Consider the following 27,307-nt stretch of genomic DNA (forward strand, 5'->3'; position numbering starts at 1 on the left):
TAGCAATCTAGGAACTATTAATTCAATTAATTAAAAGCATAGACCAAATGAAATCCTTTGTCAGAATTAGCAGCAGGGGCAGCTATAGGGAGATGGGATGATTAAAGTGGGATGATTTTAAAAAAGTCAGGATAGTGGCTGTGAATATAGATGCAAAATAGGGTAGGGTTTCTATTGGATGGTTGGGGCCATTGTCTTGACTTTTTGACTCTGTGTGGATGCCTCTGTTTACCAGAGAAAATAAAGAGTAACTAGCATAGCTTTTAAAAACCCCATCATACCTCTCTCTCATCCTTTCCTATTTCATACTTACTTTCTTTCTTTTTAAATGTTCTACTTCTGTCTCAGTCCTTCTCTTCTTAATTCTTTCCAGTCTCCTTCCAAACTCATCCTAATTTTACAGCTGGTAACCTATTTGGTTCATATAGAATCAAGAATTTTGGAAGTTATTTAATACAGCTTATTTCTATTTGGCAAGTAAATGCTTGATGGTTACAATACTGTGCTGTTGTGTGGAATGTTAGTAGAAACAGTCTTTTGTAACCTGATACCTTCCAGGTGGGTTAGATCTAGAATTCTTAGCCAGGATAGCCTGAGGCTGAGAATTCTTGGAATGGCAACTCCCATGCCTTACTAATGAGAACTGGGGAAAAGCCATTTAAGATAATGCAGTTCCAATTATTTGAGAGAAGCCACGTTTATGAAAGTTCATCTGAGGGCACTAGCACCAAGAATTTGGCCCTCACTGAGCAGCGGAGCTAATATTATTTTGTCTGAACTGCCCAAAATCTCACATGGCAAATTTTTGCCCTTTCAGATGCTGAAGCTCCTGGGGATGGGCTAAAATCCTATTGGCGGGAATTCCCTCCAATCCTTGCTTCCCAGCTGTTTGACATTCCCCACCCCCTAGACCAGGGATCTCAAACTGCCAGCCTGCGGGCCAGATGCGTCATGCCGAAACCGCCCCCACCCCAGCTCCAGCAATGGGGAAAAAGTTGTGATACGTCACGTCACGTGACGTTGTGAGTTTGACACCCCTGCCCTAGTGGCCTAGACCATTGCTTTTCAGACTTGCTGCCTGGGGAATTCTAAGATCTCACCTCTTAGATGAGATCCACACTTCTTAAAAGTTTCCAAGCTTGAAAACACACAGTCCTAGACACATCAGGCAAGCCACCATTGTGTTGTGGTGGTCCCGCACAGATTTGGGGGCTTCTAATTGGTCAGTGATAAATCAGGCTACAGGGGAAGGACATAGATCATCAGGGGAACTGTCTCTGTGTCTACTTGTTTTGGTATGCAATGCCCTAGAGCGGCATCCTGAGGGGAGAAGCTGAAACAGTTTATGACCAGGATGTGAAGGGTCTGTAGATATTTTCTCAGCCCTCTTTCTGGTTCGTGTAGTATACAATCAATATAGTTGATTGACTTTAAGCGTTGGCATCTGATAGGATAGTCCAGACCAGGGGTAGGCAACATTGGCTCTTTTATGACTCGTGGACTTCAACTCCCAGAATTCCTGAGCCAGCCACGTTGCCTACCCCTGGTCCAGACTAAGACAACATGTGCTTGGCCTTATGTCATGGTAACTGCACAGTGGCTCCACTTGTTTTATATGTCTTGTGAGTTTGGACAATTCAAACAGAGTTCAGTTCTTTAATTCTTTACGCATAGCGGACAGAATTTTGCAAGACTAAACTCTTACTGCTTCCAGCCTAACAGATATATTCAGAGAGATTCTAGAGAGTGGCTATTGTAACTCTCTTCCTCTGTTTCCTTTCCAGACTGTGTTGCCTCTTGTCTCCCTTCCCTTTCTGAAATGTGCTTCCTTCTTCTTGTGAGAAACTGCCATTTCACCGCCCCCAACTCCCCCTCCATGGATGCCATCTCTCACATATCTCTTCCATATGTTCTGATTCTGGACATGGAAGCCTGTGTTCATAGAGCTAGCAGTGAACTCAGTGTTCAGATACGGGTTGCTCAAGGGAACTAAAATGTTCCTGGTTACAAAGGCAATGATGTAGTTCCTTAGAAGTGCAGGCTGTGCTAATGCTTAAATGGCTGTTACGATAGGACTGATCTTTCCCCATCTCTTGTTCTTGGCCTGGTTACCACTACTCAAAACCCCACAGGTCATTCAGCAGGCCTTGCATCGTCCCCCCAGCTCAGCTGCACAGTACCTTCAGCAGATGTATGCAGCTCAGCAGCAGCATCTAATGTTACAAACTGCAGCTTTACAACAGCAACATTTGAGCAGTACTCCATTCCAGAGTTTGGCCAGTGTTCCACAGGTAAGTCTGGAGTAAATTGGAAAATAAAAATCAGGAACTTCACCTTAATTCTTCCAATAATAAAAAATATAATATTACAATTTGGTTTTAAGGGAAAGTTTTCCAACCTTCCTCCCCAGACCCCAAATATTTGTCTACAGTAGTTAAAGCAGAATGTGGTACCTAACAGCAGTGGAACTTTAATAGCCAATAGCTTCAACCAGCATAGGCAGTAGTGTGGCATGCTGGGAGCTGTAGCTTGGCAAAATTAAAAGACCCCAAATTTCCTACCTCTGTTATAGATAGCCAAGGAAATCTTCATATGTGGAAGGGGTAATTTTTTAAAAAAGTAATGTTTCAACCCAGCAATTTAATGTTCTGTTGATATATAATAATAATAATGAAATAATTTATTATCAAGGAACAGAAGCCTGAGACTGGAGACTGAACCAATTTGAATTCCATTTTGAAACAATGTAACAATTCAAAATATTTAATTGTGAATATCTGATTATTTTAATCCCTTGTGTTATTTACAGTGGATTCCATTTCTCTCTTTTCACATCAGAGAATGTAGTCTGATATCATTTTTTGTTTAATATCTTTCTATAATAATTGCATTTACGAAGATTTCTAAGCATCCAACAATATTAAACAAAAAAATGAAAGTGGCATATCAAAATACAATGAAAAGTTAGAGCTCATTGATTTTTATTTTTTTGGAAAATATAACCCCATTTTTCCATTTCCCAGCATTACTCAGGGGCAGTTAACAGTGCATGAAAGAAAATGTTTTTGCTGCTGAGCTTCAGTAACATGATTTCGGATCATTTTTCCTGGTTGGAAATTTTGCAAATGGGAGCAGTTTACCACCCAGAGATTTACTGTTTCATTTCTATTGTTAAGGTCCAAGCAAAGGGGAAAAAAAAAGAGGGGACAAAAATTGTTCTCACCATTGCAGCAACATCACCTGGTTGGTTGAAGGAAATCACTATGAAATATTTTTTCCTGGGTGGATGGAGTGTTAGTTCAGGGTAACCTCTGACTCTTTAACTAAGCTTTCAAAAGAGATAGCAAGTTGACTGGAATTAAAGAGAATGGAGGCCACAAATAAAAGTGATTCTGGGAATTGTGGCATTTGGGCTGCCATTGAGTTTAATGTGAGTATACTCTTGTTAGTCAAGCACCTTTTCTTACAATGCAAATAACTCATTTGATAGATGTGCTTGCTGTTTAGGCAAATCTTTCAGGTGGGAGGCAGTGTGCTTCTCCTAATGGCAGTGTCACTCAGCAGTCCAGCATGTCAGAAACCTCGGTAAGTGTCTAGCAAAAGTATTTCTCTTAAACTATAAGGTTCCATGTTTATTCTTTACACATTGTTTATGAAAACGTTTCAGGAGCAAAAAAAATGGAATTCTTGACCTATTAAAGTCTCAGTGCCTTATAATGTAAATAGTTATTTATTTATTTATTTATTTATTTATTTATTTATTTATTTATTTATTTATTTATTGAATTTGTATACCGCCCTATTCCCGTAGGACTCAGCGCGGTTTACAGGGCAGTTAAAACCATAAAATACAAAAATTAAAATCAATTAAAACAATTAATTAAATTCAAGCCCCCAAAGTAAATCTAAAACCCAATTAAAATTAAAATTGTAATACAGATCTTTAAACATTATTTTGTTTTGAACAAATGGCCTGGTTGAATTCACTCTAAATGCAAGGATAAAAGAGGCTCACACCTTTGGGGAAGATATATATTGGATTTACTAGATTTTTTTTGGAGAAAGAATTTACAAGAGGTAATAGGAACTTGGGGAAAAGAATCCACTAAGAGGGTTGACTTCAATTGCTGAGAACCTGCCTTTATATTAGCTTATTTAGGCAACATTTCAGTGTTGGTGGCAGTGTTGAAGACTAAGGAACATTTGCAATTTACCAAAAGTTGTTGGACTTTTATTGCAACCAGAGTCTTTCAAGTTTAGAACTGAACCACAGTTCTAAATAGCTGACTAAAAAAATGGGCAAAACTTGCAAAAAAACCCAAACATATGGCTGTTTAATTCCCATGTTTAAGCTTGGAAAATTCTCTTATTATTTTGTTAGCAAACGTTAACATGTAAGACTGTGTCCAGTAATCTTTTTGATGAGGAAAGACTTCAGGATAAAGTATAGTTTTGAAAGCTGAGACTTAGCATTTTATCATATCCAAACTCTGTCCTAGAGAGGGTAAACAAAAATATTATTTCATTGCATAATGTGAACGTTACTTAGGCATCTGTTCTCATGTTTTCAGTAGCATTGACCATTGAGTAGAATCGTTGGGTGTAGCTGTTTTTAGACGAGTGAGATAAAGATAGTTAATGATCATTTATTTTTCTTCCCTAGATTAATCTTTCTGCTTCTCCTACACCTGCACAGCTAATAACCCGTTCACAGACCTCCAACACTAGTAGCAGCAGTCTTACGCAGCAGACCATGCTGTTAGGGGGCGCTTCTCCTAATCTCACTGCCAGTCAGGCTCAGATGTATCTCCGAGCTCAGATGGTAAGTCTCGCCAATTTAATGTCACCATTTTGGGGATTTTTGTCTTGTCCTGTCTCTGTGTATGGCTTTTGGCTGCATGTTGTAAGTGCCCTTGCATTCTATACGGGGCTACCCTTGAAGAGCATTCGGAGGCTAATACCTGGGGCAGGGTAGGGTGCTTGCCGCACAGACAGTTCTTAGGGCCCCAAGAATGGCTCATGTAACATCACTGCTGCACGAGCTTCACCGGCTGCAGGCTTGCTTCCAGGTGCAATTCAAGGTGCTCGTAATCATCTTGTGTGTCCAGGCTACTTGAGGGATTGTCTCATCCCACTGGGATTGGCCTGCCTCACCCGTGCCAGCCGAGGAGACAAACTGCGGGCCCTTATCAGCCTGACTATTCCCACCGGCAAGATCCAGGAAATGCCCTGCATCTGTGGAATGTCTTGACCCCAGGTGTGAGGTCAGCCCCAACCCTCTGACCTTCTGGAACATCCTACTGGCTCCCCAGTTAGCTTGGGGTTCCAGCTGGGGAGCATCACACTGGAGGTGGTTGATTAAATACGGATCCCACCTCCTTCCCCATCCGACTCTCGCCCTTCCCATCTTTTAATTGGCCGTAGTGGTTTGGATTTTGCATTAACTTATTTATGTTTTTTAACTTATATCGTTCAATTTTTTTTTATGATTAAAATTTGCCCAGAGTTACCTTGAGGCAAGATGGGCGGCCTATAAACTGTATAAATAAATAGTCTTTGACTCCAAACAGTGGCATCTCTAAGTTTATGGTCTCTTATATTTGACATGTTTGGAGAGGTGTTGTTATTCCTATTATTATAGGAATAATACTATTCCTGTTAGGAATGCCTTGGATAGGTATAGAAGAAGCATCTTTGCCTCTTTTTATAGGTTTTGGATTGCGCTGTTTAGCTAGAGGCCTAAGGTGCCCAGAAGTAGACATTCCCTGCAGCTCTGATTTTCTGATGCAAACAGCAACTTGTTGAGGACTCCCCCCCCAAAAAACACAATGAAACATTTTTCATTTTTCTAAGTTTTGGTATGGCTTCCTTTATCCCTTACTACAGCTACTGTTCACACTTTTAAAATGTACATATTTGTTGTATTAACACATTTGGCCGTAGCTAGGTTTTGAATTTAAGTGCTGAGGTAGATAAAAATCTAGGCTAAGATCAAATGCTAGATACCTTTAATCAAATTGATATTTGGTTTGGTGGAGGATTTGGCCTCAAATGAGGAAAGTAAATTAGGACTTAATGAAAAATCTCAGGGACAAACAATTTCCATGTTTTGATAATAATATGGAAGTGATTTGTCTTCTTTTGGGAGATTTCTTTGATTTTCCCACCCTCGTTCTCAACTCTGATATTTCCTAGTGGTGTCTCAACCAAGTACCTACTCCTGAGATCAGCCAAGGTTGGCCAGGTGTTTATGGCTATTTGACAGTTTCCTTTTTAGTAACTTTCAAATACCAATGAAGAACAGCATGCAATTATGTTATTTTGGGGGAAGCCTCAGGCTGCAGACGTTCTTGTTCAAAGAGATGAAATAACTAAGCGACTCAAAAAAGTCTGAGGGTGCTTTCTAAGATATTGGAATAAATCTTTGTAGGTCTTGTACCAAAAGAAAAGACACACGCCGCTTTGTTTTCAGACGACAGGTAGTTCTCGACTTATGAGGAGAATTGAGCCCAATTTTTCTGTTGCTAAGTGAAACATTTGTTAGGTGAGCTTTGCCCTCTTGTAGGACCTTTCTTGTCACAGTTGTTAAGTGAATCGCTACAATTGTTAAGTTAGTAACACAGTTGTTGAATGAATCTGCCTTTCCCTTTGACTTTGCTTGTCAGAAGGTGGCAAAGGTGATCACACGATGCCGAGACTGCAGCCATCCTAAATATGAGTCAGTTGCCAAGCATCTGAATTTTGATCACATGACCACAGAGATGAATGATCATAAGTCACTTTTTTTCAGTGCCGCTGTAACTTTGAATGGTCGCTAAGTGAACTGTTGTAAGTCGAGGACCAGCTATATGTGTGCTTTGTGTGGCTTTCATTTTTCTTTTTCCTGCCTTCACAGCTGATTTTTACGCCTGCTACCACTGTGGCGGCTGTCCAGTCTGACATTCCTGTTGTGTCGTCATCATCTTCGTTTCCCTGTCAGTCTGCAGCTACTCAGGTGAGGCTGCATGGATTGTGGGCGTGTGTATGTCTACCTGTAACCCAGAACTATTGTGAACAGCTGGGATGCGACTTTACTCTTTGTGTTTATATGCATTGTTTTTTTGTCAAAATGTTATTGTATTAGTGCTTTTGTGTGTGCAATCCCTCACAAAAAGCCAGAGGTTCTAAATGCTAAGGGGACAACAGACTCTTGCAAACACACATATAACATCTTCAGACTGTTTCTAGATGCACGTTCATTTTTGATCTATAAGCAAAATTTTATAGTGTAAAGATTGTGTATTTGTATTTTCTAGGAGATATATTTTTTTCTTTTTTAGGATGATTGCCCTCAAAGAACTGATGAATGTGGTCACACTTAGCTAGTTCATATTTAGGGAGAAAAACAACTTGGGAAACAATGCACCAGTTGTTATGCAGAATACTTGCTTTAACTTTTAACATTTTTTAAGCACCCAGTTAATAAATGTATTTATGCAGAGACTGTGATTCTAAAAAACATATCTGTATTCTGCTAACAGCATTACTTTCTAAAATTGTCCATTGTTTAATACTGTCAGCTGAATATTTAAACTTTCTTTAGCATATTTTCCTGATATAAAATTTAAAGTTACAATGGTGGTGTGTTGTACTGTAGGTGAAAAAAGAAGTAAGGGCAATAATTTATGTTCAGATTCTTAAGCCTTCTTTAATTCCTCTTTGAGCAAATAAAACATGCATTTAGATAGTAACGAGATAGACTGTATACAGTGTGATATAATCTTTCACAGTAGCCCCCTTCAAGTTCAAGAGTTGTGATAGAACAAGTAGGTTGAGTGTCTTTTACACCAATGTGAAAAACTTCCTCCGTTTTTTTTTAAAGATTGACACAGTAAGCAATGTTGGCTAATCACCTGTAACACGAGTCATTCTCATGGTTTCTATATATTTCTGTCTTTAATCAAAATGATAAAAATTGGCAATAGACAATTGGTAAAATCCAGTTATTTATACAAACATCAACACAACTTTGGCTGAATTAATTATAAATAATAAACTCATATCAGAAAAATAGAAAGGATTTTATGATTGAGTGAGATGGCAAATTTTGCAAAGGTATACATAAAGTTTTCAGAAGAAACAAATCATAATAATTTGTATTGTGGATTAAAATATCTCTATATTTGCTTTAGTACTACTATTATGGATTTTTAAAAATGACCATTAATGAAACAACAAAGAGAGAGGAAATAAAAGGAAAAGAAACTTTAACAAAGACAAATCAGTACAGCTGTGTGTGTGTGTGTGTTAAGAGGGGAAGAGAGATGGTTTGCCTACCTGTAAATACATATATGAAACTTTAAGGTCAATAGTAAAAATGACCATATTTCATTAATTTTAGTACAATGCACTGATATAACGGAGTGACTAAATATCAATAAATATATTAGCATAATTATTTTCATGAAGATGTTAAAATTTAATTGATTTTGATTAATACAGTAAAAATTGGAAATATCAAAAGAAAAGATCTAGCAAGTACAATGTCAACATCCAACTTTGATTTGCTTATAGTTAGTAATAAAAAGAAGAAAGCACAAAGGAACTCTAATTAGACCTAAAGTAAAAGGATGTTAACTATGCCCATTAAACACAAGAGAAGTCAAAAATGATACCATCAGTGTACCAACTACTTTTATAACAATCCATTAAAAACATACTTTTAGGATTTTACTCTTGTAACTTATTTATAATACCTACATAAAAAATAATAAACAAATTAGTAACCATTGACATTTGTATTTTTTTATTGGTGATTTTGCCCAGCTTGTGTATCACAGCCTGTGGAGCCGCTGTCTACGGAAAATGAGCTGTATTGTTGTTCCATCTTACAATTAAGATGGCACTTTGCTGGGTGGAAGCAATGAGAGGGAGGTGTTGGTACTTGTCTACAGATTAGCAAGCAACCAGTCAAGTAGTCCGCAACGAGGCATATTTCCCACAGCGGCATCAACCTGTTGTTTCTCGAAATACTTCATTACCTCCTGCAAAATATCCCCCACACTCGCACCTTTCTTGGCTGCTTTGTCAGCCAGTTGTGGAAGCTTCTTCAGCTCGTCATCATTCTCATTCATGAAAGTGAGATTGGGCACTTGGAAATGAGAAGCAGCCATCCACTGGAGGACAGCCTGGAGTTCTCGGTTCTGCGAGCTGGTGTTAGAGCTCTGGTTGTTTACGATCACCTCAGAACCAGCCGGCACAAGCGGTTTTCCAATATTAGTTCGTGGAGGTTTCTGGGATGACATTGAATCTGGAGTTGACATGCCTTTGTTCCTTGCTGTGATGTACGTGCCTTGCTCGTCAGAGTAATCTTCAACAACAAAATCAGGGCTTTTAGTCATGTACATACAGAGCTTCATCACAGATTCCATCAGCTGATCAATGAACTTCTTATTTATTTGCTCCATATTTTCAGAATCCACATCTGAACCATTCTGTCTGGATGGGGGCTTTCGACTAGATCTGTCGTCATATGAATTTGGCTTGGGATTCTTGCTTATTTCACACTCATCTACATTGAAACCAGCCTCTTGTAGGACCTTCTGGATGATTGATAGAAGGGCGCTTTGTATTTCCCCCCTCTGGTATTCTTGCTGCTGTGGATCACTCCTGGAACTATGAGATTTAGAACCATGTTTGCCTCCCTTTTCATAAAATCCAAATGAAGACGTATTTGACTCACAAACTGGCTCTTTGTGCTGCGTTAAGAGATGTTGTTGTATCAACATTAAAGCTGTCAAAATGAGGTCTTTTGCTAGAAACTCGGTGGTAGAGCTACTTTTTTCTGGCTTCTTCTCATGACATCCCCTGTCTGAACCTTTGCCTCCTGCTCTTGATCTCAACATGCTAATTCCATCCTTAATTATCGTTTCACCTACTCTTTGTGCTGATGTCTGTCCTTCTTGCTTTCCCCTTTCCTTCATGTGGACCCCACCCTTCAAAGATGCAAAGTGCATATTTGGAGAATTGGGGTCTAATGAACATCCTGCTTTCAATAAAGAGTATACAAGACTATGCCCTCTGTCCTTATTATCTGACATCAAAGCATTATACATTCTTAATACCATTGCTTCTAAAATCTCAGTTGACTTCTGAGTTCCTGCATTGAAGAGGTTTTTCTTCACCATAGTCACAAAATCTGAGTCTGTCATGAGGACTCCAGTGACATTATGCAGATTTTTCATGGTAGAGTCAATTAAGTCTGATATGACATCCTTTGTGTGTTTGAGAAACACTCTCTTCAGAATCACACAGGCTGGGAGTGGTTGCCTTTTGTGTATCTTGGTTGCGTTCACAAATGAAAACGTCATATCCTTAGCATTTTTGTTTGCATATACCATTAGCCCTTTGTTAAAAGAACTAGTGCCATCATTGCAAGACGACTGTTTTCTTGGATGTATCAGATGGGCATGTGTTTTTCCTTCTTCTTCTGGTGTTGATTCGCTTTCGTTGGAACATAGCTCACCATAAAAAAGCGATGTTTTCTTGGGGAGTCCTTTACCCTCATCTTTCTTATCTTTATTGGAATCTTGAGCATTTTCCATAATCTCATTCACCATCTTGGATGCAACCTTACTTACAGAGCCAGAGGGATTAAGAGCTTTCCCATCTTTAGTAGCATAAATTGCCTGGCGTATACATTTGCTGGCAGCATCTTCCAAATTTTCAGAGATCTCCTTACTTGCCATCTGCATAACCAAAGTACACAGCTTTTGGACAGTGCTTGCTACTTCATCTGATGCTGCTTTCTGTCCTTCAGAAGCTTTGAAAGCTGTATTGTTGTTATTCTGGGACATCCTGTCAGCTGCAGATGGCTTTTGTGCAGGAGGGGCAGTTGAAGGGGTTAGTGCATGCTGAAATCCACATGCATATTTCTGCAGGTCGTCAAAAAGCCAGGACACAACATTAAGCTCTTCAGTTGAGCCTTGTTTGAACAGACAGACTGCTCCTTCTGTCTTAGACTGTTCTGGCGTGTCACTGTCTTTTATTACTATGACCTCTTTGTCCTGCATTTTCCCCAGATCAAGTCCTGTGGCAGATTCACTGCTTTTAGACTGGCCAGCAGCATCTTTATCTGTATCATCTGTTTGCTTAATGTTCAGACTGGAAACATCGACAAAACAAATCACTTTGCGTTCCTGGTCCGTTCCTCCTCCAGGATTATAGAGATCTACCTTACACACACCTGCTTGGCTGTGTAACCAATCAACTTCCTGAGACATCTTCTGAGGCTTGGAAGTGGAAATGTACCTAAGACTGTACGGTTGTTCCTTATCAGTTGAACTGCGTTGATGACCCTGCCAGACCGAAGATCTTGCCTCCTCTCTCAACTTTCCATGCTCTTCTGCTGCCAGATGTCATTTTCACTTGTGTGCACACATAGTTTCTATGGCAGCAATGACATCACAAAGAAGCATCTTATCACCCTCTGATAATATATTTTTCAGCCACTTTTTCTCATTCACCTACCCGGTTTATGAGAAATTTGTCTTGATTAGGAAAAAAACCTAATGTTGCATTTGTTGAAATAATAGTGGAAAATTAAGACTAGTTAACTTATTTCTAAACCAAATCTCACAGGAGCTTTTTAATTACAACGTCCTTCAGAACAGCACTGCAAAATTAGGGTGATAAATTAAAATAGTGGAAGAAGCACTTACATTTAGTGAATTCTTATGTTGTTTTCTGCATGCTCAGCTCCCATAACATAAAAAAAAATCTGTTGGGAAGGCCTGCCATCTTTAGCTGCTGAGCTACAGTTGGCACAATAGGGACATGCAAGAAGCACTAAAATACAGAGAAGACGTCTGGGAAAATTTTGACACTCCCTATGTGGCAGTTAAAGATAGCTTATCTAGTAGCCCTTAACATAGGGGTCTTCCAACCTGGCCCTTTTATGACTTGTGGACTTCAACTCCCAGAATTCCTCAGCCAGGCACGTGTGCCTGGCTGAGGAATTCTGGGAGTTGAAGTCCACGAGTCATAAAAGAGCCAAGTTGGAAGACTCCTGCCTTAATAGATTTGGAAATGGAGTGGTAAAGGATTTTTCACTGCAAGTAGAATGTCACAGGCTCATTCAAGGTGAATGTGGAGGACCTCTCGTTAGCAACCTTGAAGAACCATTGTCAAACGATGCTGACAGTATTGGAATGGCTTCCCATGTTTCTGTTATTTATTCTCCAATAATCTGTGTACATTGTACCTATATTTCTATTTTTGAACAACCTGCAGCTGTTATTCTACCAATATCTATTAAGCTCTGTGGCAGCCTTCAGAAGTGTGGAAAAGTCTGATAGGTACGCCATCTAGCGTTACTTTCTTTATAGGACATGGAGCAGCCGTTCTTTGGGAGAATAGCATAAAGCAACCAGTCAGGAGCAGCCACAATCAAGGTTCCAAAGGGAGCCCCTGTCAATCAACAGAGAATCACAACCAGTTGTATTAGAGCAGGGGTCTTCAAACTTGGCCCTTTTATGGCTTGTGGACCAACTCCCAATTCTGGGAATTGAAGTCCACAAGTCATAAAAGGGAGAAGTTTGAAGACCCCTGTATTAGAGCCACAGAGGTGGGGAAAGAAAAGATTCCCAAGCATCTGACACAACTAACACAAAGGGCAATATGTACACAGAGACACTTAATTGTGTGTGTGTGTGTGTGTGTGTGTGTGTGTTACTATAGAAAATGACTGGACAACAACTGAGTTCTGCAGCTACTTATTAAATAATACTATGAGTTGATGTTTATTTAAGGAGTCATGAATTTTTTTTAAGAACCGACCAAAATAAACAGAGCACTGAAAGTTCAGAGGAAAGAAAAATAGATGACCTGATAAGTAAAAATCAGCATGGAAAGGGGTTTTTTTCCTCCAATATAATGTTTGAAACTTCAGATCTGATACTGTCTCAAGTTTCTCTTTTACTGTACATTAAGTGCTGTTAGCATTTCAAAAATATCACCTACCTGGAAATTCCATAAAATTGGAAAATTTGAGGCATGGAACTTTCATGAGATCATGAAACACAGCTTTTGGATGATATAATGGGGGCAGACTTTAAAAGGGACAATGCCGAAATGAAAAGAAACAATAACCGGCAGAGAAAAAAAACCAGAACTAAATATTGATGTTACAATTAATTTATTTAAAGTTTTAATGGGTGTACATTTATGGTTCTCCAAATTCTCTTGCTTCTCAATTAACTAAAACAAATTAAAACTATATGAGTAGAAAAATACACCATGGGAAAATATCAAAGACTGCATCCGAATGTTTGATAGGTTCACATCCATCCTTATCCCTTAAAACATTAGGGTGACTTTAGCGTGACAGGTTGAGTTTTTCTGTCTTAACCAGATGTGCCTCACAGTTGTTTTTGGGATGAAATGAATTCCCATGGAAGCAACTTTGAACATTTGGAAGAAAGATAGGAAACCTAACAAATCAATAATTAATGTAGAAGATTTCACTAAGTTTTTTATTCTCACTGAAGAAATTCATGGTAGTATAAATACCATATGCGTCTTTTTCTATAGCAAAAATTGGTGGTAGTAAACTTTTAGCTTGACACCCTTATGTATGTTACTATATTCTCTGAAGCTAGCACAAAAAAAGTTTCGTACTGGGAGAGAATACATAAGCTGTATACATCTCATTATGTGAAATTTGGGAAGATTTAATCTAATAAAAGTTGAGGTTATATTGGTATATAATTTATTTGCTCAGTCAACTCTCCCTATCTAGTCTTCCAGTTGCATCACCATCCAGTTTTAATTAAATTTAAATATAGGCTTGTGGTTTCATATTTTTTCACAAGGTTTCTTAATTATTTCCCTTTCTCTTGTGTTTTAAGTGTACATCCCATCCACTCTGTGTATTTTTCTTTCAGTATTAATGATTGTCCACTCAGGTGAATTCAGGGTATGCCTGATCTATTAGTCATTTAAAGATTGTTAATCTACCTAACATTTCTGAGACTCGGTAGTAATCCTTTATTTACATTAATTTTGCAGAGAACGATAGAAATATTTCAAAAATAAAATGTCATGATTTAAAATACTCTTCTACTCAAAACATTTTACTCACCTTTCAATAGATTTCAGCTACCTTCTAGATGTACAATATTTTTGGTTTAGCCCAAAGTGCTTTTTCAGGAGGCAACTGGACTTTCTTGTTTTTTGTCTGAAGACATTTTGCTTCTCATCCGAGAAGCTTCTCCAGCTCTGACTGGATGGTGGGGATTCCATCCCAAATAAAAAGTGTGTATACAGGAGTTGAGAGGGGTACTTGCAAATTCTGTTTGTCTTGAAAAGTCTGCATTTTCATAGAATCATGGAGTTGGGAAGGGGCCATTGAGGCTATCCTGATTATGCCTAAATCTATACAGGTAGTCCTCAACTTACTTAACAAATGTCTCACTTAACAACAGAAATTTTGGGCTCTATTGTGTTCATAGATCAAGGACTACATGTATAGTAATCCAGATTTTTAAAAAAATCCTGATAATTCTGCAGCCAACAGTTTGATGCCTTTGGAGAAATGTTTAGCTGTTGTTACCTAAGTAATTGGTAAGTGCTGTAAAATTTGTCTCACTGTTAGGAAGCCATTTCCTTACATTCAAATAGAATCTGCTTTTCTTTAGCTTTCTGTGTCCTTCCTGGGGTGAGAACAAACTTGTGGTTTTGTTCTGTTCTGCATTCTGCCCGATACTTTTAAGTATCGCAAAAATGGTTCTATAATTGCAAAATCACTAAATCAAATGTTATTATAAAATCTTGGCCTTCTATATAAAAGTTGAGATGCATTGTGACAAATGCATCAGACAGATTGGTTGGCCAGACTGGGTAATTTTACAGGACAGAAGCACTCCTCCCTCCCCCCCCCGCCCCGCCCCCGGTTAAGTGTGAAACTCTTCCAACTGGTAATGTTTTCTATCTGCAAAAAATAATTAGGGTGTAGGTCCACCGTTAATTGTAGCAACCCAGATGCAAAGTTTGTGTTAAGCTAAAAAACGGCATTCAGATTACTAGGTTGAGATTTAGCATTAACATAGTTCTAGTCATAGCACATGGTAGCTATTCATGTAATCTTAATTTAACTCATTGTATTGTTATTGCTGAGTTGGTAGGTACCACCAGCTTTGTGTTACACGCTAAATAAAATGGGGCTGGATAGCTCTGTTCATATGACTACATTTATATTCTGCTAATCCAGATTCAGAGTGTACGGCATTGTATAAGCCTAGCCATCGAGTCCTTCTTTCACCTGGTAAGCCTGCAGTGAAATCTTAATTCATGGTATTTACACTTGAAATTAATGCTTAAAAGCAGGATGCCATGACTGATGAAAGCAACGTCCATGATTCCCACGATGAGGAAGTCCCGTTTTCTTTCTTCTTCTCCTCAGGTTGTGCATGATTGAGAAAATTTCTTACTAATTTATATGTTAAATGAACATAACCTCTGTGATTGAATAAAAGCTACAGTATATGTGACGCGGTATGATTCTTCCATCTTTTCCATTATAGTTTGATTGAAGCCAAACTATTTGCTTCTGGTAAAGACGAGAATAAATTTCTCCTAAATGTCAGAATGAATAGCTGGACTAATGGTTTATCAATTAAATTCTTAAGCAACTGGTGCAGTGTGGGGAACTGGAAAACTGCAACAGGGTTTGGTTCCAGCCTGTTTCCGTTGGATCACCTGATGTCACCGGGATTGAGTCAAATGATTAAACCATGTCCCCAATGAAAGTGCTTGGAAATAAATGCTCTAGATAGAAGCCAAGATGGTTTGAAGGGACTTTTTTCTGAGGATAATTTTTGGCTGTCCTATGCTCCCCCTCATCATGGAAAGTATGGGGCAACCAAAAAATAACAGTTGAAGGACAACAAGTTCTACTTCAGATGATTGCAGGCTGCTGGAAAAAAACTTTTTTTTACTATTGGGGAGGAAATGAAGGGTCCTGCGGGCTCCCCTGACCCATCAATTTGGAACGCAAGACAGCTTCTCTATCTCTGTACAATTCAACATAATCTGTTAAATGATTGGCACCATTATTATATTGACTCAAGTGCTGTGGTGGAGATACGGATAGTTTCAAATGTTTTCTTATTAAGACCATTAAAAGATAGAAAACCTATTGTGGATTTATCTTCAAATGCCATGATCTTGCTATTATGCTCTGCCACAGCTATGTAGTAGCAACGGGTTTTCCGTTGCCCATTGTTTTGAGCTAGAAAGGGTTGTATAAACAAGATTATTGTTCGGAAGATCACATTCCAAATTATATGCTAGATCTAAGTGGCATTTCATTCAGTATATTATGAAAGTTGCAAAGAAAAAAAAATTAAGGGAATTTATAGCAAAAAAGATACATCAGAGTAATCATGTAAGCTGCAGAGAAAAATAGGCATATTGGAAAAATATATGGCTTATAGCCACAATTGCGGATTTTCAGACTCTTTTTTAAAAGCAAAAAGCTTGCCAAAGTTTAAATAGAACATAATACCATTTGAATACCTTTAGTAGTAGCAACTGGTAGATTTATAAACTGCACCTCTTCCCCCCAAAAAATCATCCTGATTTTTTCCCCCCAATTCTTTGTTCTTTGCTTTTCTCTAGTTTTCAGTACCGCTTTATGGGGATGGGAGAAATCTCAACGGCTACAACCATGCCTCACCTCTTTTTTTTTGCATAGTTGTTTATTTATTGTGCAGTTTTCTGGAATCCTTGGATAATATGATGGTAAAGCTAACTGGGACTTGGCTATCTGTAAAGGTTTGTTTGAAGTGATCAATAAACAGCCTGTCTCCCCCCTCACTTTTTTTATTCTTTTTTTTATTGATGAGCTTGCCCAGCTACCCTGGTTCAATTCAGTGCATTATTGCTTGCAGTTGGGTTGCAATGGTGGTATCTGATGCGCCAGAAAAGAATGGTTTAGGCGCCTACGCTGGGGACATGAGAGTAACATGAGAGGGAAGAGTTGGTTCTTACAGGTTAGCAAGCAGCCATTCGACCAGTCCACACTGAGGCCTGCATCCTGACATGGCATCCACCTGTTGTTTCTCGTAATACTTCATTACTTCCTGAACAATATCTCCCACACTGTAGCCTTTCTTGACTGCTTTATCAGCCAGCTGTGGAAGTCTTTCTAGTTCTCCATTGTGCTCATTCATGAAAGTCAGGTTTGGCACATTGAATTGTGAGGCAACCAACCACTGGAGCACAGCTTGCAGCTCTCTGTTCTGTGTACTGTTGTTGCAGTTCTGGTTGTTCACAATCACCTCAGATCCTGTACCTACTAATGGTCTCCCATTGCATCTTCCATCAGACTCATTGCCTTTAGCCATCAACATGCACAACTTCATCACAGATTCCACCAGCTGGTCAATAAATTGTCTGTTGATCTGTTCCATATTGTCATACATATCAGGGCATCCATTTGATTTTGGTAAGGCCCTTTGTGGTCTGCTCTCAGTGAAAGCAGGTTGTTTGTAGCCTTTGTCAAAACTCTCATCTGAACAGCCAGCTTCTCTTAGTACTTTCTGGATGATTGACAAAAGGATACTTGAGATATCACATTTTTGTGATTCGAGGCTATCCTGCCTTCCTCCACTTGGCCTTGAATTATATTTGGAGCCACCAGATCTGTCATGGACATAGCCAAATGATGTAGTATTTGACTCCCGGCATCCCTGGTCTTTGTTTTTTTCTAATAGATGTTGCTGTATTAACATTAATGCTGTTACAATAAGGTCTTTAGCATACACATCCATTGAACAGTGCTTATCTGCACCCTTGCTTCCGGATGGAAGAGGTCTCATCTGGCCATTTCCTCTGCCACCTAAAGGGCCATGCATCTCACCCTTAAGTGATGCGAACTGCAGTCCTTGAGATCTGGAGTCACAATGAGCACCAGCTTTGAGTGCTGCAAAAGCCAAGCTTTGAGATTTTTTATCGTCCCCTGAAAGTGCTTTAAATAAGCGTTTCACCATTGCTTCCAGAATCTCAGTTGACTTCTGTGTCCCAGCGTTGAAAAGGTTCTTTTTCACAGTATTGATGAAATCTGAATCTGTCATGAGCACTCCTGTAACATTGTGTAAATTTTTCATGGTGGAATCGATTAAGTCAGATATGACGTCTCTGGTGTGTTTGAGGAGAACCTTCTTTAATACCACACAAGCTGGCGGAGGATGCTTTCCCTTTTGGACTTTCATTGTTTTCATGAATGAGAACATCATATCTGAAGCTACCTGGTTTGCATACACCATCAGTCCTTTGCTACAAGAACCATCATCTTGTGCTGACTGTTTTCTTTCCAACATTTGTCTGTCTGCTCCCTGATTGTAGCCATTTTGCTTACTCTGATTAGACATCTCACCATAAAAGAGTGAAGTCTTTCTGGGGTCATCATGGGATGGTTTGGGAGACAGCTTGCCATAGTCATCTCCATTCTTGCCATTAGATCCTCTAATTGATTGACGAATGCATCTTCCACTGCCTTCAAGTTTATCCTTCATTTCTTTGTGTGCCATTTGAACTACTAAGGAACAAAGTTTGTTAACGTAATATGAAAGGTCATCTCCTCTCTGGCTACAAGAGCCTCTGAACGATGTGTCACTTCCCTGGGACATCTTGTCAATTGCAGGCGATTCTTCGTAAGCTGATTTATGAGGGCCTGAGGGCCTTAGCGCGTGCTGAAATCCAACTGAGTATTTCTGAAGATCGTTGCTGAGCCAGCTCACAACGTTAAGTTCTTCAGAGGAGCCTTGTTTGAAAAGGCAGACCGCTCCTTCGGTATTGCTGTTCTGACTGCGTTCGTTGTCCTTAATTACAATGACTTCTTTTTCTTCAAGATTACGTAGGTCAAGGCAAGGGTCAGTGGCACTTCTTTTACGTCTGTCTCTATCCTTTATGTTAAGGTTAGCAACATCAACAAAACAGATAACTTTACGGTCTTGATCCCTTTCTCCTTCGGGGCTGTATAGATCTACTTTGCAAAGGCCAGATTGACTTTGTAACCAGTCAATCTCATCTGCCATACTATTTAGACGGAACCAGAATTGAAACCCGGGTCATTGACCGCTCTTCTTTCAGTTTTTGTTGACCCTGCCCCTGCCCCACTCAAGATGTTGCCTCCTCTCTTAGCTTTCCATGCTCTTGTGCTGGCTGGTAGCATATTCATTTGTGTGCACAGATTGTTTCTATGACAGCAGTGACATCATAAAGCAGTGACATCATCCAACAGCCAATCATCCCTTGGTCATGGTTAACAGTAGATTGTTTTGTAGTTCTCATTGCTTAACCTGCACTAGAGTAAAACCAACGGAATAAAATCATCTTATGAAGGATATAGGATTTACAGAAAAAGTATTTAAACATTGTTTAAATAAATGGTTGTTTAAAACGCTATCAAAAAAAACCCCAAATAACATTGATCCCAAAGTTGTTTTATTTCTCCAAAATTTATATTTTATTACATTTCATGAAGCTTGATATAGTGCAGATTTGAATGTGTTTGAAAAGTGAAGCATAAACTCTTCTAATGTAGGGTCTTTGACATCTGTCCTTACAACAAAAAAGGAAACCTTACTTTGTCCATTAAGCCTTCCTTGTTTTAAAAATCTGCCCACTTATTCCTGAATCACTTTCCATTATGGTACTATAATCTTCATTTTTCCTATCTCTTATTGTTTTTGTATGATTTGCATTTGCAGTTTCTTCATATCATCTTTGCTTCCTTTTATATAATGATATTTACCTATTGTTTTAGCTTGGGCATTTTTTTTAATTCTTTTTTAACTTTTGTATCTGTACTTTTATATGTTTGCCCTGTTCACCGCCCTGAGTCCTTCGGGAGAAGGGCGGTATACAAATAAAATTATTATTATTATTATATACCTGGAAATAATTGGTAGGTGAAATGAATGAAAAAAACCTAAGATGGATGAATAAAAGACATAAAGAGTATAATAATAAAACATGACAGTATCACAGCAAATCATAAGAATAACAGCTAATATTATTACACAGAATGAGTGAAAATAAAAAGACAAATAAAGGAGTTAATAAGAGGGACCAATCTTCAAAGAAGGGTATATACAGGTAATTCAGGTTTGTAAAAATGGTATTAATAAAAAAGCTAAAACTTGTTCAGTTGAGGTGTCCAAAGTACTCAAAACAGAAATGGGTTTCTTCAATTATGATGCAGCGATTTTTGTAAGTCAGCATGAATTTGTCAAAAACTCAACTCATTTCATTTTTAGATCCAGTACAAATTGTGGAAGGTGTTGAGTAGAATATATTTTGACATAAAATGTATAATAGTTTTATTATAATTTAATTAGCAACTACCAGGAGTTAAATATGGTCTGGATATTATGTCTAATCGTTGCTTAGACATAATATTTGAAAAATGGTACTCAGTTTTTGTCAATGATTTCTCATCAAACTGAAGTTCAGTATCAAATGGAGGTAATGTAGTTGGGCTATTCCTCACTATTTTAATTAATGATTTGGACAAAGAGGTGAAAAAAAATAGTTTATCATATTTGTAGATGATCCAAAAGTGTATGAGATCACTAATATTCCAGAAGAAATAAAAAAAAATGTGATAGTATAGAATAGAGCAGTAAGTTGAAAATAGTAGCCAGGAATTTAATAGAAAGAAATGCAAAGGAACTAGATATATCTAGCTTTAAGAAAATATTAGTGTGGGACAACATTTTCAAATACATGGCAGTCAAGACCTGCTCTATAGTAGAAGAGTGTAACACATATAATATTAAATTGTAAGAAGGCAAATTTAAGTAAAAAAAACTAAACAGAAGTTCGACACTGGCATCAGTAACCACTTGCTCCTCTTCCAAAGAAATATGGTTATCCTTCACTGACTATATTCATGTAAGTCTAATTAATCATCTATCAGGCATACTTTAATTATAGTGCTCCATAGAAAGTTGTAGCACATAGTAAGTTGTAGCTACTCTCAAAAATAAAGAGTCGGACCCGTTTAATATTTGGATAGGAAAGAACCCAGAAATCCCAAGGCCATAAGATTAGACAATGTCCCAGGAAAAGGCACTGGCAAATTTATTTCCATATCATTAAAAAAAAACTAGCTGTAATGTCAATGTGGAAGAATCTTATCTTTTTTCTGAATGGGGATTAGACTCTTTTCTTTCTTTTAATGTTTGTTTCATTGCTGTCTGAAGTTTTTAAATAATAAATTACAATTAAATAAATGAGATTTTGACCTAAACCAAATTAGTTTCGGGAACATGTCTACAAAGGTCTGCTGGTAATGACCTATAAAGCTCTAAATGGCTTGGGTCCGGATTATCTAAGGGAACACCTGCTGCCAGCATCAACTTCCCATCGTCCTGTGCGCTCCCACAGGGAGGGCCTTCTTAGGGTACCGCCGGTTAAGGAATGCCGGCGGGTTATCCCCAGGGGAAGGGCGTTCTCTGTGGGCGCGCTGGCCCTTTGGAACCAGCTTCCCACGGAGCTTAGGACTGCCCCCGACCTTCGCTCATTTCATAGGGACTTGAAAACTTAGTTTTTTGAGTTGTCTGGCCCAGACTGAGGGGTTTTAATTTTTAATTAATGGGGTTTTAGTTAAGTTCAGGGGTTAATTTAATCTTAGTTTTAATCATTTTTAATTGTATATGATGTATTTTAACTTTTAATTTTCCCTGTAAACCGCCCTGAGTCCTATGGGAATAGGGTGGTATATAAATTTAAATATAAATAAATAAATAAATTTGATAACATATAGCCAACAGCATCAAGGCAACAGTCACTTCAAAATGCATATCTGAAAGGCAGAAAGAAACTTAAAATAAGTTTCATGTTTAAAAATTCAGAAAATAGTTTGTGGAGTCCTTGGTTATTTGCTTACGGGCATTTCATTCCCCAAATAGGTAACATTTTCAGTGCTAGAAGGGAGTGGGATTTCCTGTCTGTTTGTTTGTTGGTCAATTATTTTTTTTGACAAATTTCACAAGATACCCTGCAAATTATAGCAAAAACACTGAATATGTACTAAGAAGATCTTTTGAGTGAACTATAAACGTAGGAGATTTTGATAAATGTGGAGAGAGGTGATTGGCGCCAGTGGAGTGAATAGACAGGGCTTAGGTCACCTCTGCGGCTTGATCTATTAACATTGAGAAAGTCTTAAGGAGATTTTAAAAAAAAACTCTTGTAAACATGACACATACCATGTGGGGAATATGAGGAAGTTTCCATTACAGAATGTTTTGATTTGGAAGTTATCCAGTCTCAAAACAGAGCCTTCTCTGAGATTGCATCGTTTATGGACCACTTCAAACTGCCTGATTGGAACAGTTCATGAGGGAACTTTTGTTCTTCCTTGCTACTATTAGCTCTTCCAGTGAGCCAAGACGTTCCCAAACTACAGGTAGTCCTCAACTTACAACAGTTCATTTAGTGACCGTTTGAATTACAGCGGCATTGAAAAAAAGTGACTAATGACCATTTTTCACCCTTATGGCTGTCGCAGCATCCCTATGGTCACATGATTCACATTCAGATGCTTGACAGCAGGTTCGTATTTATGACGGCTGCAGCGTCACAGGGTCATGTGACCATCTTTTGCGACTTTCTAACAAGCACAGTCAATGGGGAAGCCAGATTCACTTAACAACTGTGTTACTAAGTTAACAATTGCAGTGATTCACTTAACAAATGTGGCGAGAAAAGTTGTAAAATGGAGCAAAACTCATTTAACAAATTTCTCACTCAGCAACATAAATTCTGGGTTCAATTGTTGTCGTAAGTCGAGGACTACCTCTACTTGAGAAAAATGAAGTATGAAACGTGTTAAAATGTTCCTTGTATCAAGAAACATTTTTCTCTACAGATTTGTTTTTCTATATTTTTAACATAGTGGTAAGCATTTTGGAAAGAAGGTCTGCATGCCAGCCCTGCTCTGCTTTTTCTCCTCCTTTTGTCTTTTCCGCATTCACTCTCTTTCCAGAACGCCACAAAACACAAAAATAGACTTGCACTAAATTTTTCTGAGAAGAATGTTTTGTTCCAGCCCATTGTCTTGGTTGCAGTTTTTTCTCCTGTTCTTCAAAGTTTGCTTTTTTAAAACTGTCCAGTATACTTTGTCTACGTGAAATCCACTCCCCATTGCCAATGCAAGGCTTGTCAGTTTAATTTAGACTATATTCTTTTTCCCGACTAGGACAATGCTTTTGTTATTTTCAACATTTGGCCTATGTCTGACATTAAATGCTTGTTATTGTGAAACTTGATCCTGGCTTTTTTTTCCTGTCACTTATTGAAACTACCCAAATTTTTCCAGTATTATAAAGAAAAAAAAATCCAGAGGGGTGTGTACATGTGCGTGTGTATTTAAACGATTTATAGAGCTTCCCATCTCGCAACAGCAACTCTGGGCACCGTACAAAGGTTAAACCCATCTAACAATATGTCCCCCATGATGCCCTGTTTAAAACAATAACCCTGAAAACAAAAAAGTCACATCACAACCTCTAAGCCTTATGAAAAGCTGACAGAATCAAAGCCATCTAAATCTCTGGAAGGAATTACTGTTCCTCAGAGCAGGCACAGCCACAGAGAATGCGTGTATTTACATGAAAATATACCTTTAAAAATATTTATTTGCTTTTTTTTTCTTTTTTTTAGGTCCAGAATTTGACTTTGCGTAGTCAGAAGCTGGGGGTATTGTCTGCTTCTCAAAATGGAACACCCAAGAGCTCAAATCAACCCCAGACGTTGGCTGTGTGTCCTAGCAAATCTGTAACCAGTGCCAAAGCCAGCCAATCAGATCTAGAAAGCAGAAGGAAAGGAGACAGCCCAAATGCCGAGCCTCGAAGTCCAGCTGTTACCCGTACGTCAAGTATTCATCAGTTAATGGCACCAGGTAGGACAGTCCAATTACATTTTTTAAGGATGTTCCTTTACGGTTCAGACTTTTGTTATGAATTTGTCAATTGGTTGCCACCTCAGTCACCAAGTACCAAAAACACTTGATCGGTAGTCATTATTATGTCATATTGGTTTGCATCCAATAATGCGTCGGCTAAGGTTCAAAATCTGAAGCTCTATGAAATTAAAGGAGGCTCTTCATTGGTGGGAACTCGTTTCATGTGAAGCGCTTGGACAAAGGGAGCTGAAGTCTCTGCTGTCTCTTTGTCTCTCCCGTATCTCAGATGTTGTTAATGACTAGATAGCTGTGATATTAGGAGCACTGATGAGATTTTTCCAAAGAAGAAATCTGATGTGCCTGAATTATTAGATATGGGAAGTCAGCATTTACAATATTTTAACTTGTTAAAGAAAGCTAAGAAAGAAAAGAAATGAAATCCCCTGTGTATAAACATTTGAAAAGGTTTTGTCACTTAACAAAACTAGTTGTACTGATTAGAAGAAATGTGGTATTTCAGTACACAATTCAGTAAATTCAGAAATTAGTGGGCATGAAATGTTAGATTCAAAGCTCTACCTGAAAACTACCCTTGAATTACATGTAGAAATCAATCAGCATTAATAACCCAGTACATATATTTTCCTTGCCCTGCATTGGATCCCGAAAATGATATTCATTGCTTTATTTCATTGTTTAATAAAATAAAGATAAAGTGGGATTTATTTAGTTCTTGCTGTTAAAGTTCAAAGCCAGACATCTATTATATATCACTTAAGGTACAAGATTTTTTTCTTGCTTTGAATGTGTTGTTTTTCCTGGAAATTCAGTTGTATAAATCCTTTGACACAGCTTCTTATGTTAAAGGTTTCTAAAATTATTTTTAAAAACCAGTCAAATCAAAACATCTTAGGGATTACTTTATGCAAACTAAGTTTTGTTGTACATGATCACAAATGTCTTTCTCTTAAGGCTTTATCAAATTCAGGTATCATATCAGATATAATGGGTAGACCTACCTACCTAAATATTGATATTTTTTCTGAAAATAAACATATTTTAATGGCTTTCTGTGCTCTTAAAGAGATATTAACTGTAAATTTTCCCATTTTTATTGTGTAGCCTCATATTCTCCGATGCAAGCTCATTCCCTGTTAAAACATCAGCAGCCCCCTCTTCACTCACCACCTTCCAAGCTCTCTCACCATCAGCTCATCTTTCAGCAGCAGCAAGTTCAACCAATCACACTCCAGCTGCCTCCCAGCCACGAAGCCACTCCGTCTCAGCACTGTACCCCCCTTCAGAGCCATCCTCTGACTCCAGAACCCGCCATTACCCCATCCCTGCACTGTACTCCTGTCCATGCCCACCCTCCTCCACTTTCCCCAACCCCAACCCCATCCCCACAACAATCCGTTGTAGTATCCCCACTACCGCCCACTTCGCCCAGCCAGTCCCCAAGTATAATTATCCACCCCCAAACTCTTATTCAGTCCCATCCACTAACATCGTCCACACTCCAGTCTGAACATAACCCCATGCAAGCTGACAACCGTTCAGCAGAATCAGCCTCCCAGCCCGCCGCTCTTCCTCCCCAGTTGTCCCCTTCCCCGGTAGTCCATGTGGGACCCGCAGATCACCCTTCCGTGCTGTCTCCCAGCCAGCAGATATCATCGCCATCATCTCACCAACAGTACCCAACTTTGCAGCCGGCGCCGGTTCCCCTTGCAACTTCACAGCTGTCCTCAGCTCTAGCCCACCCTCAGCAGATGCCCCTTCCTCCTGTTCCGTCTTTGCAAGTCCAGCCTGAACTTTTGTCCCAAGATCAGGTTTTGGTACACAATACCTTAGTTTCTGAAGAGGAGCTTCCTGCTGCTGAAGCTTTGGTCCAGCTGCCGCTTCAGACTCTTCCACCTCCCCAAACAGTTGCAGTCAACCTCCAAGTGCAACAAGCAGTACCTATTGACACCCCAGTGGTAAGCCTCTGCACGACTTCCTTTCTAGTTTTAAAACTACCCTATGGGAAAGATGGACAAGTCAAAGCAATCCGAAATATTTATTGGCATTAGGTTCCTGCTGAGGAACCAGAGCTTTGAAGCGATGTAAGCACTGTTATAATAGGGGTTGTTAGGACGCTGAGTTTGTCGATCAGAAGGTCGGCAGTTTGGCGGGTCAAATCCCGAGTGCCGCGTAACAGAGTTACAGCCTGTTACTCGTCCCAGCTTCTGCCAACCTAGCAGTTTGAAAGCACGTAAAAAATGCAAGTAGAAAAATAGGGACCACTACGGTGGGAAGGTAACAGCATTCTGTGCGCCTTTGCCGTCTAGTCATGCCGGCCACATGACCACGGAGACGTCCTCGGACAAGCGCTGGCTCTTCAGCTTTGAAACGGAGATGAGCACCGGCCCCTAGAGTCGGAAATGACTAGCACGCATGCGCGGGGGAACCTTTACCTTTTACCTTTTAAAGCTATAGAAGGCAGACTTAGGTAGCGCATTTTGCATAGGAGAAGCAAATCCTTTCCTCAAAATGTTTAAATAACTGTATCCTTCAGAAAGCTCATCGTCATTGTTTCAGCTATGCTGAGCCTTCTGAAAGAGAGTAGCTATTTTAATGCTTAAAGGAGAAGGCCTTTGCCTGCCCCTGTGTGCTTGGCATTGCCCCCTTACTAATGCTTTGCAAAACCCTAGTAAAACTTAGTAAGCACTTATTTATTTGAGAGGTAATTGATGATAGAATGATTTCTTTAGTCTGTTTACGGTTTCCTTTCTAAAATGTCAAGGGACTTTTATCAGGGATGAATCCCAAATTTAAATTTAATATACCTATAAGTTTTAGGTATTTTCTTTTTATACAAATAGGAGTTTATAATCAGTATTCATAGTTTTTCTGTACTGTTATATTTCTGTCCAGCGAGTTGCCAGGTTTCTGTGGATGGTTCACGCATAGAAAATGCAGGAATAATAAAAACACAACAGTGTCTGAGTTAAATTTTTAAAACCCACAAAATAAAATAAAGTAATTCATGAGCAACAGCATTTGGCAAGCATGAGGGTAAAATAATGTTCAAGGTGGATGGCTAAACTATTGACAGTTAAAGGGCTATAAAAACAATGTTTCTCTAATGTTAGCTTACTCTTTGACAATGTTAGCAGCGGCTAACGAAAGCTCAATGTGAAATATATTTTCTGTCCTGGAAATCAATACGTCTTCATCTATCTATCTATCTTTATCTCTATCTTATCTATCTTATCTATCTTATCTATCTTATCTATCTTATCTATCTATCTATCTATCTATCTATCTATCTATCTATCTATCTATCTATCTATCTATCTATCTATCTATCTATCT

General features: G+C 38.8%; 3 protein-coding genes across 7 annotated transcripts in view; 1 reads left to right on the forward strand and 2 right to left on the reverse strand.

Annotated features, from left to right (window-relative positions):
- Positions 1–27,307, forward strand: part of PHC3 (polyhomeotic homolog 3) — a 54,580-nt gene that overhangs the window by 3,112 nt on the left and 24,161 nt on the right. For 4 of the 5 annotated variants that reach the window (XR_014026615.1, XM_081329188.1, XM_081329187.1 and 1 more), the window contains exons 3-8: positions 2,133–2,291; positions 3,508–3,585; positions 4,664–4,822; positions 6,896–6,994; positions 23,713–23,950; positions 25,076–25,929. Coding sequence is in view for 4 of the 5 variants with exons in the window: in XM_081329188.1 (XP_081185314.1) it covers positions 2,133–2,291; positions 3,508–3,585; positions 4,664–4,822; positions 6,896–6,994; positions 23,713–23,950; positions 25,076–25,929 (1,587 nt within the window). In the remaining variant the exon portion in view is untranslated. The remainder of the gene's footprint in view (positions 1–2,132; positions 2,292–3,507; positions 3,586–4,663; positions 4,823–6,895; positions 6,995–23,712; positions 23,951–25,075; positions 25,930–27,307) is intronic. The other variant, XM_081329186.1, reaches the window with a different exon arrangement.
- LOC308668911 (A-kinase anchor protein 4-like) lies at positions 8,928–11,261 on the reverse strand (the record flags this gene model as incomplete). The annotated part of the gene is made up of 1 exon (XM_081329189.1): positions 8,928–11,261. The coding sequence occupies one exon, from the start codon at positions 11,259–11,261 to the stop codon at positions 8,928–8,930; it is 2,334 nt and encodes a 777-aa protein (XP_081185315.1).
- On the reverse strand, positions 16,681–19,076 carry LOC308668912 (A-kinase anchor protein 4-like; the record flags this gene model as incomplete). The annotated part of the gene is made up of 1 exon (XM_081329190.1): positions 16,681–19,076. One exon carries the CDS (start codon positions 19,074–19,076, stop codon positions 17,025–17,027), a length of 2,052 nt encoding a protein of 683 aa, XP_081185316.1. The 3' UTR covers positions 16,681–17,024.

Source organism: Vipera berus, assembly GCF_964194415.1.
Source record: "Vipera berus genome assembly, chromosome: 5".
In the NCBI taxonomy this organism is placed as follows: Eukaryota; Metazoa; Chordata; class Lepidosauria; order Squamata; family Viperidae; genus Vipera; species Vipera berus.